This window comes from Stegodyphus dumicola, chromosome 9 (genome assembly GCF_044657685.1).
Source record: "Stegodyphus dumicola isolate Sdum_Otavi_A_Nest chromosome 9, ASM4465768v1".
Classification (NCBI taxonomy): domain Eukaryota; kingdom Metazoa; phylum Arthropoda; class Arachnida; order Araneae; family Eresidae; genus Stegodyphus; species Stegodyphus dumicola.
In genome coordinates this window covers 81,582,224-81,597,376 of record NC_140776.1, presented here as the reverse complement: position 1 = coordinate 81,597,376, position 15,153 = coordinate 81,582,224, and the positions used below count along the sequence as shown (strand labels likewise).

At 32.3% G+C, this 15,153-nt stretch overlaps 1 protein-coding gene across 2 annotated transcripts in view; it reads left to right on the top strand.

Moving 5' to 3' along the window:
- Positions 1–15,153, top strand: part of LOC118184747 (RRP12-like protein) — a 139,356-nt gene that overhangs the window by 4,453 nt on the left and 119,750 nt on the right. For both annotated transcript variants that reach the window (XM_085823674.1, XM_085823675.1), the window contains exons 3-6: positions 8,672–8,798; positions 11,271–11,347; positions 11,439–11,544; positions 11,642–11,746. In XM_085823674.1, the coding sequence (XP_085679800.1) occupies positions 8,672–8,798; positions 11,271–11,347; positions 11,439–11,544; positions 11,642–11,746 (415 nt within the window). The remainder of the gene's footprint in view (positions 1–8,671; positions 8,799–11,270; positions 11,348–11,438; positions 11,545–11,641; positions 11,747–15,153) is intronic.

Sequence of the window (15,153 nt, the reverse complement as noted above, 5' to 3'; positions counted from 1 at the left end):
CAGATATTTTTCCAGATTTCCCCCCTTTTCTGATTAAAGAACTGTAATTCGTCCATTAATGTCACATAACATATCTCATGATCTCTCATATCCCTCACACGAAATAATGTGTAATCGGAACTGAGTACGTCTCACATTATTCCCAAAGTCCTAGGTAGTAACCTTTATTGCCTACCAAAATGTCGCCAAACTACCTGTTACCATATTCCAAAGATTAGCCGAATTTCCGATTCTGGAGCTGCCAAAGAGAAAGCATGTTTCGAAGTCCATCACACAAAAAGTGGAATTGCTGCAAAAAATGGATAAAGGCATATCCTTTGTTTCTCTAACCATTCCGAAATCTGTTTATCAATTTCACGCTGCTCTGCGGGGGGGGGACGTTGAGGCGCGCAATGTACTGGAAGTTGATCTGTCGGCACTATCGTTATCTTCAGGGCAGATGTTTTTATTTTATTCGGCTTATTTATTTATTTATGCTATTTCATCTCGATGTGCTCCGTTTTTGATATGATTTAAATCAAATTCCTCGTCATTATAAATATCACGAATACACATCAAATAGTTTTCTGGTTGCAATTTTCTAATTTCGACTATGTGTAATGTATGCTTTGTGCATGCGCGCGTTGAAAGAAATGTTTAATAAAGTAAACAAATAAATATTAAGCTTCTTTTTGTGTAAATTTTGATACCCTTTAAATCATAATTGCTCTTTATTTTATAAATTACGGTTTAATATTTTTAATTTTATAATTTTTGCATGCCATCTTACCAGATTTAAATTGATGATCTATAATCCGGAAAAATCGATAATCTGGAATCGCCGAAGTCCCAAAAATTAAGTCTAAATTTATCATAATACGTTTGGCGATATTCGCAGAAATAATCCCTTTTTATGACAAAAACTAAAAAATCCCAAGGCTTTTCCCCAAGGCTAGTTTTCCCAACTTTATCAACATTTGGGTTATTGAAAAACCTATTTCAGGAACAAGATTTTTTTCAGACAGAAACCAAGGGGGGCTGATCTTTAGAATATGGTAACTGGTAGTTTGGCGACATTTTGGAGGCGATAAAGATTACTACCTGGGACTTTGGTAATAATGTGAGCAGTACTCAGTTCCGATTACGCATTATTTTGTGTGAGGGAAATGAGAGATCGTGGGATATGTCATGTGATATTAATGGACGAATTACGGTTCTTTAATCGGAAAAGGGGGGAAATCGGGAAAAAATCTGGAAATTTTGTATTTGGCTTTATTCTGTGTTGTGTGAAACAGTGTTCGTTAATTTTTGGATCCCATGGCCCTAACTAAAGTGAATTCGAAATGGGTATTTAGTGGGATTGAAAGGGGTAGTAATAAGTGTTTCTTTAAGGTTGTGCGAGATAGAAGTAAAGATGTTTTATTAAGTTATTTATTTTACTTGGTACCTTGCTGTGAACTATAAGTATGATTTTAAAGATCCTGAAACAGGGCCACATACGCTTGCTTTTTATTTAGCGGAGGAAATAAAAGTTTATCGTACACGTAATCAAGATTCTGAAGAAGATTAGGTAAGTTAGTATTTTTAATTATTTGAGGATATTATTTTTATGCATTGTTCTAAATGTAAGGTGGAAGTAAAGTAATTTGGTATTATTGTAAAAATTGTTATTAGCAATGATTTAGTTTAAAGTAATTAGGATTGTAAGCTAATTTTTATTAATTTAATGAATGTGCTTATTTATATTTTAAGTAGTGTTTTTGAATTTAATTATATTTTAATTAAATGATAGTTATTTTGTGAATTTTATGTTTGTAGGAATTTGGTATACGTTTTAGTTGAAGTAAATGTGCATGGAAATAATTTAAATATTTGACACTAAGTATTTGTAATGTTTGCGGTATGAATTCGTTGGTGACGTGTATAATGTAATAGATGATTTAGAGGTAAAAGTTTTTGGATATTTTATTTATTTTATATGTGGAAATGTTCATATTTGGAAAGGGTAAATACTTTTTCGCGATCAGGTAATTTCATATATGTTCTTTTTACCAGGTTTAAAGATTGAGAAAATTGTCATGTATTTTCGTGAAATTTTTCTAATTTATGAGAAAAAAGCAGTGCACATGGATATAGTGAAGCGTGTGCACAATGCCATTTTTGTGCAATTCTGGGATGTTTTTTTAAGTAAAAATAAGTCGGCGTGTACATGGTTTATGTGTATCTGTTATTTTGAAAAACGCGTAAGGAGTATGGTATTGTGCACTTTTTCCCAATTTTGCAGTGAATATTTGTCATGATTAAGCAGTTTTGTTAGATAAAATTTCTAGCATAAGTGTAATTTGGCTAGTAGATTGTTGGAAGAAGTGTTCAGCAGATAAAAAGGAATGAAACATGTCTTTACTTCGTGAAGACAAAATGGCGGCGGGAAAAAAAAATAGAGGGTTGCTGTAGAAGAGTTGGTCGCCAAATTTTCGCCAAAAAATCGCCAAGTTACCATAATCTAAAGATCAACCCTAAGGGATACCATATAGTAAAGATCAGCAAATGTATTCTCTTGAATTAAGTTCTACATATTATGTACAATTGGAAATTTTCCACCACTGTAAGTATTTTTACTTTTGACAAGAGGTTTTTTTTTTTAAGTAACACTCAAGTAAGAATTTCCGTAGATCAATTGTTGGTAGCAGGTTGGGTTAGCTTTCGAGAGGTCTGATGTTTCCTTCCTGTTGATGATGATGTTAATTTTTCATGTTTCCTGCTACAGTGCATATGTAATTACTATACTGTGCAGTTGGAGCCAGGAGGGTTGCAGCACATTTGTAAACTAAACTATACAGTGGTAAATGATAATTCATTACCGTCTATGTTTGATGTGTCAGTTCCCTTCTTTTCCATTCTCTATATAAGTGATTGAGAATGTAAGGAATTTTCTCCTTCCTTACTGCATATCTTTAACAACACATCCAACTGATGATCAGGAGATTCACAGTTTGAACTTCCATGACAGCATACCCTTTTTTTCAGGTTTTCTATGCTGATACATATTTAATCACTATACAAACATTATAAATGCTTTTCGTAAATCTTCAGTGTGCTAGCGTGTTTGCTATCAAATTTGGTGCTTCCTTCTGAATAATAATAAAAAATAAGTTGAAAATGAGAGAATTAGAGATCCATATTTTTACCTCATCCTGAATGCAGTAGAAGAGGAGATGTTGTGAAATGAACTGAAGTAATAACTGCCGCGAGGCGATGCTGTTCTGCTGTTCGGGACTTCAGCCTGCGTGCTGAGTGTTTCAAATAGTTTGCTTGTAGACAGAACGAAAGCTGATCTCGGAAGCGTAAGACTGGTTTGATGAAAATAAAGATTGGCTTATTAAGAATTTTTTGTCTTTATTCATAATGCACCCAGCCTGGGGTAGAGGCAGCCCGCAATTGAATAAACTGTTTTGAATATATATTTTCTGTGTTCTTCGTAACATAGTGGTACCCTTGGCTGAACCGGGTGCTATGTATTAGAATTTTTCAATTGAACTTTTGATTTTGAACTTCGATTTTGAATATACTTTGAAGATGGATTTGATCGCTTTAAAGGCCCAAAGAAGAGGACTTAGAATTGCGTTTTCTTAAACCTCAAGGAAAACTGAAAGTGAATTAACTAAAGAAGTAAGAGATTTAAAAATACTTTCGATTTTGAAATGTCAACTTTGCGATAAATTCCAGAGACTTGACGTATGTCAGAGTGCTATCTTGCAGCATATTTTGAAAACTGAAGATAGAGAAAAATTATTTAGTGATGACTTTCAAGAAGTAGAGGATTACCGAGATAAGTTTCTAGAACAGTGTGCTCAAATAGATGCGAAAATACAAGCCTCCTCTCTTCCAAGTAACTCAGAATCGAGGAAATTTAAATTGCCTAAAATTGAGCTTAGAGGGACCAAACATCTATCCCTTACATTCAGAAAGACAGGAAGAGCCCTTGTATGCCTATTCGATATGCTATTCGACCGATATACCTATTCAACTAACCTGCTTCTCTGAGGCCTACTTTATGCTAAAGTCTGACAACTGTTCGTACTGCCACTGTTTATGTCTCTGAGGCATCTCAAGTCACAGTAGGGTGCATCCAAGTCTACAGATTTGTTTGAATAGCCTTATGGCATGAGCAGTCATGTCTTTAAACTCTCCTAGCTGCACATCTCATATGTGCATAGCACACATACCCTTGTCTCATTGGCACTAAAATTTAACTTATTTGTATATCTCTTATCTGACTATATTCCTGCCGAGTTTCATGATTGTGGCTCAATTTTTTCTGGGTGCATATATTTTTTTGTAGCAGTGTATATTTCGTTTTAACCCCTTTGAGCCGGGTAGCGAAAATGCGCACTTATTGCTGAGGCCGGCAGTGTCTTACGGGAGCGTCTCTACAGGGCCGGGGGCTTTTTTGCTACTAAGCCTAAATCCATGAAATTTCCGAAGTATCAACGCATTGTTTAATAATGCTCTATAGAGTATTTAAACGGCTTATGCTTTATAAATATTTTTATATATATACTTTAATTACCTTATTTCTTGTTTAAATGCATATTTTACACATTTTATTTTAATTACTCACCATTTTATGAATTTTAACATTATAATCTGAAAACTAAATATTAAAAAAAGAGAATTACTTAAAATTCTCTTTTCATATGAAAAATTTGAAAACAGGGATCTACACACAGTCCTACGTTACATTCCTTGCACTCGTAATAACTCATTTGCCGTTTTGGAGGATTTTTCTGGGAATGTGAACAAACGAAGCATCGTCGTCTCATTTTCTTATCAGTCTCTTCTGAACAAAGTTTTGGAAAATGTCTTTCAGTAAATCTTTCAGAATCAATATCTGAAATATTTTGCATCATTTCTGCTATTTCATGCTCTGTTAAACATTTTCGGCGCTTCGACATTGCAACGGTAAAAACAAAGAATTCACGTCTAACAAGATCTAATTATTTTCTAAAAACTGAACTGCAGACCGAAATACCAAACGCTTTAGAGCAAATAAAACTTCTCTACTTACAGTAAACAACTACCACGTGCGAATAAAGTGCGATTTAAAGAGACGTCATAAATCATGCCATTCGGAAACATTTATTTCCCCATTTGTTTATATAATCAAAAACATGTGTATGTGAGTCATGCTTCTCTCATTTCGAGTAGAAGGTCTAATTTACGTGTATCTGAAACCATATGGACATACAGTGCCATCTTGTGGCAGAAATTATAGTTTGAAAAACGTTCCAAAGTACTGGCACAAATATGTGACAGTCGGTAGAGAATGGAACAATCCTCTGGCACGCCTGCGTGTTGGCCGGTAGGTAAGTGCGTTCGTTGCTGGCACGTATATGTGACAGTCGGCGCGAAGGGGTTAATCACCGAATGTTTATTGACACATGGCAACTTGAGTAATGACTCATGCAGTGATGCCTAAATATTTTCTTTTATATTATTAATTGAAATAACAAAGAGTATGGTAACTTTTTACGTTGATGTTACACTTGGTAATGATTACAAGTTTAAGTTAAATGCGCTAAGAAATGTTGCTGAGGAAAAAATTAAGAAAAACTTCTTTCCATGCTCTAAAAAATAGATTTTTTAATGATACTCATAGGCAAAAAGATTACATTTAGTGCTGTTTGAATTATGAATAACTAAATTGTTATTCACATAAACCCAGAAATGGCACCAGAGCTCGTATGGTTGCACCGGGTAGCAGAATTTAGGGAAAACAAATTTTTTTGCAACTGAACAACAAAGCACAGAACAACAAAGACAAAAAATGTAGAACTTAGGGACTTGGCAGGAAGGACTTAAGTTAAGGAGGAATTTACTAATACATTAATTTAATATTAGTAATCTGGAGTATCTTGTTGAAGACATTTCGGTGAGTATTTAAATTTATGAAACAAATGTTTGGTTATGAAAATGAGTATTTCTTAATTGCCGTAAATTTTCACATTGAGCATCTTTCTGCATGTGTCTATGCGTAACAAATGCAAAAAGAATCAATATGTCAAAAATCTATGTGTAAATCAAATAATGAATGAATGGAATGCATTTATATCATGATGTTCCCAGATTAATTTAAAAGTAACATATTTTTATCTTTAAATTATGATATTAACAATTAAATGTAAATATTGATAAATCTTACATCTAAGAGATGCCTAACTCTCTTTGAATGTCAATCTTTTGACTTAATACGATATAATTATATTTGCAGCTCTCAAATTTCTGGGTATGATTTTTTGTTTTTTTTAATATGAGACAGCAAAAACATAGTTTCTTTTAGTGCTTGGAAATAAGTGAAAATATTTAGTTTTGAATGCTAGTCACACTGTTGTTAAAAATTTGATATAACATTTATTTTAATTAGTTTAAAACTATTTGAGTTTGCAATGTTTAATGCTATTAAACTGCCTATAATGGTATGTAACCAAAAATAAAGTATTGTAAAGCATGCTACTGAATAGCAAGCAAAAATTAATATTATTTGAGAAACTCCCCTAAGATGCAATTCCATTGTCTTAAAAAGATCAGTAATCCATTCTTTAGTTATTTTTTTAAATACTGTTTTTGACTGACCGCCCTTGGCTGTGACGTCACCAAATATTAGCTTCGGCCTTCTTCTATCAAAACGGCCTTGGTATAAGGCAGTTAGAAATTTCAGATGAAAAAGCTTCACCTGATACTGAAGCTGCTGAACTATTTGCAGATGAATTCTTTGAACGCATTAATAGTGAAAAGTTTTCTCCAAAACAAATAAATTTAGAACGCTGATGAAACTGATCTTTTCTGGCAATGTGTACCATAAAATACCTTGGCAACCTCTATAGAAAATTATGCAACTAGTTTCAAAGATTTCAAAACGAGACTAACAATTTTAGAATGTGGGGATGCATAAGTAATGCTAAATCAGTAAAAATATGCGACTTCAAGCATTTAAAGGAGTAAAGATTTTCCCCGTTATATATCGTGCAGATAAAAGAACAAAGGTGACACAAGTGTTAATGAATGAGTGGTTTGAAAATCATTTCATACCCAAGGCTCGGCAACATTAGAATTCGGTTGTTTTAACTGATGATGCAAAAACTGTCCTGATTGTAGACAACTCTTTGGCTCATACTTCACTTAAAGTTTTAATAAAAGATAATGCATCCATATTATTCTTTCTTCCAAATTATACGTTCATCATTTACCCTATGAATATTATTGGATTAGTGCATGCACTGAAATGCAAATATAAAGTAGCATTTTTAAAATTTATATTAAATTTATTGAATAATGGTAAGACTATTCAAGAATTTTTGAAATATTTTAGCATGAAATCTGCTATGTGGAGCATCACAAGATCATGGAAGAATGTGTCTCCCATGATCTTGTGTCTTTAAAAATGTCTTTAAAATATGTTTGGCATAATTTATGACCAGCTATTATATTTCATGGTGAGGATGATGAAGATGATAGCCATGAATTTGAAGGGTTTTGGATATTGCAAACCAAATGTGAAATTTTCCAACTAATGGATGGAAGAAACAGTAATAAATGAAGATGACGTAACAGAAGATTTTCATTGCAATGACAATGCCCTAATCAAGTAATGGATGGCAAAATCTATAGTATAATTCTAGATTTAGAAAATACTGCTACTGATAGTGAAGAAAGTGACAGAGAGGTTATTGAAAACGAAAAAACTTGAATTAACAAGTTGGGAGTTTTTAGAGATGAAAAAGTAAAAGTTGCTTATTGGATGTAAGTTGCTGATTTTTTAGTTTTTTTTTTTAAAAACATTCTCAAACTGCTGATAACTCTCGACAAATGTTATCAACATATCAAACAGAATTAAAAGTTTAAAATTTTGAAATATAAATTTTAATTGCTAAATAAGGATTATACGATTCATTTAAGAACGGACAGCACATTTCTCGTGAAATCATTCTCTTAATATTTTAGCTTTGCTATTCTTTTCATATACATAGCAATGTGGGTTTCACTTAATTTCACAAACTCAGCTTTGTGCACCAACTGTGTGCGAAATCTACCTTATCATTGTTCCCTTTAGAAACTGTGTGGCAAAGTACTGTATTTCTACAGAAATTTTATCAAGTTTCTTCTGTTTTTAAGAAATTTCTCAAGCTATATTTTAAAATTGAATTCAAGACAAAAATTATCACCATGTGTCTATTAAAACTACTAAAATTTGGAATACAGCAAAAAAGAATGCCAATGAAAATGGCGATGTTGCTTGACTGAAGGATTTGTTGTTACAAGCATGGTTGTCAAGAGTTTGGCAGATTCTAAATTTGGCGACTTCTACTAGGGTGGTGGAAATAATACATAAGTACCAACAAAAAGATATTTAGTAAAATTTACTTTTAATAGTTTTTCTATATCTAGGATATAACAAAATATATTTTGCTGACTGCTAAATTATTTTCATCAATAAATTATCTTTTACTAATAATTTTTTTTATTTAATATGGGAGAAACTCTGAAATTTAAATTAAAAAAAATTTAAGTATTTTGGAAATTGCAATTTGGAACACCTGATGTATATGAGGCTAGCCAGGTATATTAACAAAACACACATATGCTTTTACCTGAGATTTTGCATTTTTATCTTATGCATAAATTTGTTGTTTAGATTGATAAAGAACTGGAATGCTGGATCTCTCTTACATAAAGAAATGCTTGCTGTATTAGCTGCTGTCACTGATATAATAAAGGAAAATGGAGGAAAAGAGACAGAAACAGAATATTTTGCAGCTTTAGTAAGATCTCTTGTATTTTTAATTTTTGTCATGAATGTAATTCATATTCAGCTATTAAAAGCATTTAAATTGTGTTGTGATTCTAAAAAAGGAATACTTTATAAAAAGGTTTTATAATTGATTATTGTTATCCAACTGATCTGATTGTTTTTAGGTTACTACTATCTAGTTTTCATATTCAGTGAGTCAAACTGCTTAAGAATGTAAATCAGTTTCATTTTCTAAGCATTAAATGGTTCTTCCTGATTAACCCTCTCGCCATGTACGTTTTTTTAACAAAATAGGTTTAAAAATTGCGTATTTTTTATTACATATTTCAAATCTACATATATTTTAGAGATAAAATATACAAAAATTTTTTGTAAAAGAGTTTTTTTTTTTTTTTTTTTTTTTTCTCTTATATAGAATTAGATCATAGAAATAGGTTGTCAGAATACTGAAATTCAAGAATAATGATATAAAAGGAAAATTCTGAAAGTTAATATTGGTTAAATTATGATTTACTTTATAAAATACAAAGGTAAAACATATATATTAATGAAAATATTTGCATAATGTAATATTTTGCATATAAATTTTGCACCACTGTCCAACATTTTCAATAGAAACTGAATTTTCAGATTCATCACTTTCTGCAGAGGAATCCAAGAATTTCTCATCAGTTTCGCTATAACTATCTTCAATATACTTGAAATCAGAGTCAAAACTACCTATCAGTGTTGGAAATATCATCAGGAATATAGGTTATATCACTCGCGAAACGCTTCCTGCAAGACGTCTTTGAGCTCTGAAAAGAATGCACAAAATACTACATTACGTATTCTTGTATATTTGGCAGAAATGTGGATAACTAGCACCATCTGTTAGCCCACATCTAAATAAGCAATAATACATCACAGAAAAGTCGAAAGGAAACCTTGAACTAGGAAAGAGTGGGTTGCACAGTTAAATAGACGGCAAAAAAACATCCCCGGAAATCACGGGTTGCGCAAATTTTGCTACTTGTACGTTGCCCGTGGAAATCATGGGATGCGCAGCAAGAGGGTTAACCAACCTCTCCTGAAAAATATTCATGGGGTTGTTATTGTCAAAATATGGCAACTCGGGTATACCAGAAGGATGTATGAATGATGTAAATCATATATTATATACACTGAAGTGACAAAGTCATGGGATAGCAATATGCAAATATACAGATGGCAGTAGTATCGCGTAGAAAATGTATAAATGCGAAGTGCTTTGGCAGGGCTTTCATTTGTGTTCAAGTTATTCATGTGAAGAGGCTTTGACGTGATTATGGCCGCACGACGAGAATTAACAGACTTTGAACGCGGAATGGTAGTTGGAGCTAGACGCATGACCATTTCGGATATCGTTAGGGAATTCAACATTCTGAGATCCACAGTGTCAAGAGTGTGCCGAGAGTATCTAATTTCAGGCATAACATCCCACCATGGACAGCGCAGTGGCCGACCACCTGCACTTAACGACCGAGACCAGCGACGTCTGCGTAGAGTTGTCAATGTTCACAGACAAGCAACACTGCGTCAAATAACCGCAGAAATCAATGTGGGACGTGTCCGATAGAACACAGTGCGGCGAAATTTGTCTTCCTTGGGCTATGCCAACAGAAGATCGACTCGAGTGCCTTTACTGACAGCACGACATCGCCTGCAGCGACTCTCATGGGCTCGTGAGCATATCGGTTGGTCTCTTAACGAATGGAAAACCGTGGCTTGGTCAGATGAGACATGATTTCAGTTGGTAAGAGGGGATGGTAGGGTTCGGGTGTGGTGCAGACCCCACAAAGCCATAGACCCAAGTTGTCAACAAGGCACTGTTTAAGCTGGTGGTGGTTCCATAATGGTCTGGGCTGTTTTTACATGGCATGGGCTCGGTCCTCTGGTGCAACTGAACCGATCATTGACTGGAAATGTATACCTTCAGCTACTTGGAGATCACTTACGGCCATTCATGGACTTCACATACTCAAACAACGATGGGATTTTTATGGATGACGATGCGCCATGTCACCGGGCCACAATTGTTCGTGATTGGTTAGAAGAACATTCTGGACAATTCCAGCAAATGATCTGGCCACCTAGATCGCCCGACATGAATCCCATCGAACATTTATGTGACATCATCGAAAGGTCAGTTCGTGCCCAAAATCCTGCACCGTCAACACTTTCACAATTATGGACTTCTATAGAGGCAGCATGGCTCAATATTCCTGCAGGGGACTTCCAACGACTTGTTGAGTCCATGCCACATCGAGTTGCTGCACTTCGCCGGGCAAAAGGAGGACCGACAAAATATTAGGAGGTATCCCATGACTTTTGTCACTTCAGTGTATATCCGGAAATCCAATATTTTGGAATATGTTTAATTGAAAATTGTGATGTCAAGAATTTTTTTAAACTTTTTTTCCCTGTAATTTTAATTTTAAAGTAAATTTTTAATGTAATTTAGATGACAACATTAGATATCATTGACACAGATGAAGCTGTTACAGCTGTTGTGTGTTTGCTTTCTATGGTGGTAAAAAGGTAGAGTATTGCAGTTTTTTAAAAATTATATAGTTTAGTTTCATCTATTATAATTATAAATTTGATAATTATTCCATTTATTTATTTTTAGATTGAATGAATCTGTGTTGAAGCTGCATTGCAAAACTGCATGTGAAACATACGTCAAATTACTAATCAAGTATATGAACTCTGATCATTGTGCTTTACTTAGAAATGTAAATAGTACTTTTAAAATTGCTCACTATAATGTTGGATGATTGTTGATTATTATTAAGCTATGACATTGTATGTATTATCTCATTTGTCTTACAGCTACTGAGTATTATCTTTGCATTTTGGAAAGTAAAAACTCAATGGGGAGACACATCAAATGAGTTAAATGTTGTATTGGAGTTTACAACTCATCATAAACCTAAAGTAAGTTGTGCTGATATGTAAAATATGTGTGTTTTACTATAAATATAACTAAAATGAATTTAAAAAAAGTTTTTGATGTTGATCTATACAATAATACTCCTTCTCAGATTGCTTTTATTTTTATCTGTAGCAATTTTAGTATATAGAATTCAGATAGTGAGAGGTTTTAAATCTGTGTGTTCAAAGGAAATAGTCTAAAAAGTTTCAATAATGATGATGCATATTGTTTAATGTTAAACAATAAATTTCTAGTTATTTTTCCAACATTTCTTTAAAATTAAAATAGCTTGAGTAATCTTTCTCCCTTGAGTAATGAAATAGAAATATACAAATGAAATCTAATTTATTGGACACTTGAAATACTGTATGCCATCCATGGGAATATAAAAAGATGAATGTGAAAGATCTAATATTTTAGGAATCGGTGAAAATTGAGCTTTAGATCATTAACTAGAGTTAAAGGATTTTAAAGAATTTTAAAATTATTAAAAAATTCTGATTTACTTGCATTAATGCTTTGGTTAATTTATTGAACTAATCTGATGAGCAATAAGTCATCATAAACTTTTCTCTTTATAGATCTTAGATTTATATTCATTAATGTCAAACTTCTAGTATGACTGTGTGCAATAAACCATATCGATAAAAGATGTTTTAAATACTTGAAGTATTCAAAGGATGGAGTAGAGCCACAAAATTCATTCCTGAATTAACAGAAGGAAAGAATATTGTGCAAGTCTGTGTTAATATGTGCAATTTATTGACTAATAGATGGAAGAATGGGCTAAAATACCAACTGTTATACTTTTTATCGTGGAATAATAGTATTTAATGTAATAAGCAAAGCAAATTTTAACAACTAAAAAATTAATTGTCAATTGCAGTAGTCTGAAAATAGAATTCATAATTAGGTTCAAGATGGAAAAATAAACTGAGTATAGTGGAATTTTTTCCTTTCTCAATAATAATTTTTATTATATATTTTTGTAATATTCTTACAGTAATTATATATCTTTGGTATCTTGAAATATAATGAGGAGATAAGACTATTCTGGCCTAGGTATTTATTGATTTAAAGATCAAAACTTATATCTGCCTGTGGCTTTTACTTAAAATATTTAAAGTATAATAACTTTTCCGAATGTAATCTAAAACGCCTTAAATTTTAATATATGATCATATGTATTTCAAAGTAACTCCCACATTCTCATTTAGCATATTTTGCCTTAATTGTAGCCAAGTGAAGGTTTACATCCCTATTTCTTTTGCTTTTCTGCAAGTTCAGTATTAATTCATATTTTTCAGTCATCATTTCATACGTCAAAAAAAATTAATGCATTAAAAAATGTTATCAATTTTGTGCGATTTAAAAAATAGTTGTAGGTTTGAATAGTGCACTATTTAATAAGTAATCTCGGAGAACAGCTTATTTCTAAAGATTTTTTCTGCTGTATCAGCCATGCATGAAATAGAAAAGAATAGCCTGAGAATGCGCAATTAATCTTGGCAATTAACAAATGACAAAAAAACAAAAATTAATGTCATCCTAATCTTGTAACATATGCACCTCTTACAAAGAGTATGAGAAGTAGCATATTCATTAGTTTAACGATAAGATTACTGTATATTATAAAATAGGTATTAATCAATAATTATAATTATTATTCAATGTATGAAAAATTCAAAACTATTTTTTAAATTGATAATTAGTGGATAAATATTTTCATTCATGGTTTTCTTAATTATTCATCTGCATTGCATCTGCATTTTTGTGTAGCTAATATAATTTCTGTAGTATATGGTTTGTATAATATCTGTTTATTTGCTTTATTTATATGACAAAGTTCAGATATGTTTTTAAAAATTGCATGCAATCTAGAACTCTTAAACAATGTCATAGATTTTGCAACTTTTAATATTTATGTATTAAAACTCTGTACATTGTTGTCAAAGCCCACCTTATAAAATAATGCATTTAATGGTGTGATTTCAAAAGTGTGCTTAAGATTTAATATGATCTTTAAAATTTTCTTAAGCTCAGAATTTAATATGAAAAGCAATAAATATTTCAATTATAGAATAGAAGAGAAACACACCAATGTGACTATTAAAATTGCAGTAACAACCTTGTATTTAGTGTACATATATTAAAACACTCAATCAATTTCGAGGGCAGCTAAAGGTCCTTCCTTATCAGGAGAACGAAATTACTAGAAAGGAGAAAAAGAAGAAAAATAAAGCATTGGCAAAGGAGTCTCAGAAACACGTGGTCGTTAAAAGCACACACATGGTCGTAACCGGATTTTGAATCAAGTTTACACCGGCCGCCTACTTTTACCGAACAAGGCTATCTGATCAAACATATAACACATATAATTTTCTCCCGTGATCATTGATAAAGCCGTTAAAAAATTTTCAGATTCCCATCAAAGAAGACATTCCACTGTTAAAAATAATATTAATGACCTTGTCGTGCTTACATTTTATCCTTCTGTTAGTTATAAAGTTGCTCGGATTCTCTAGAAATTCAATTTTCAAGTCATATATTCCCCTGTCAATAAAATTCTCAGTTTGATTCTAAAAGATTGCGTTTCTGACTTTAATTCTTGGGGAATTTATACAGTCAAAAGTCGTTAATCCGAACTCGTCGGGACTTCGGCGATTCCGGATTATCGATTTTTCCGGATTATAGATCATCAGTTTAAATCTCGTAAGATGGCATGCAGAAATTCTAAAATTAAAAATATGAAACCGTAATTTATGAAATAAAGAACAATTATGATCTAAAGGGTATCAAAATTTGCAAAAAGAAAAAGCTTAATATTTATTTGTTTACTTTATTAAACATTTCTTTCAATGTAAGTTGTTTAAGTTTTGCTTTGTTTCATGTGATAATACTTTCTCTTTAATTCTATTAAACAGACATAATTTCTTGTTCAGTTACAAAGTTCCGCTGTTCAAGTCCTATAATTGCTGTGTCTAGAACACCGACTAATTTGTCAATCGAAATTTTTTTGTTTTCAATAACCTCTGTCACTTTCTTCGCTATTGAAAGCGAATTATAATGACGAGGAACTTGTTTTAAATCATATCAAAGACGGAGCATATCGAGATGAAATACTACATTTGGTAAGGAATTATAAGCCAAATAAAATAAAAACATCTGCGCTGAAGATAAGAATAGTGCTGACAGATCAACTTCCAATTCATTACGCGCCCGCCGCGGCGATCCCCCCACCGAGCAGCGTGAAATTGATAAACAGATTTCGGATTTCAAAACATACTTTCGCTTTAGATCCTTTAAATATTAACAAATATATATCAGAAATTCTATTTGATATAATCGAAAGTTTAAGCTTACTTTTATAAAATTGCTCTTACGGTCTGTAAAAAATAATAAGCCGGAT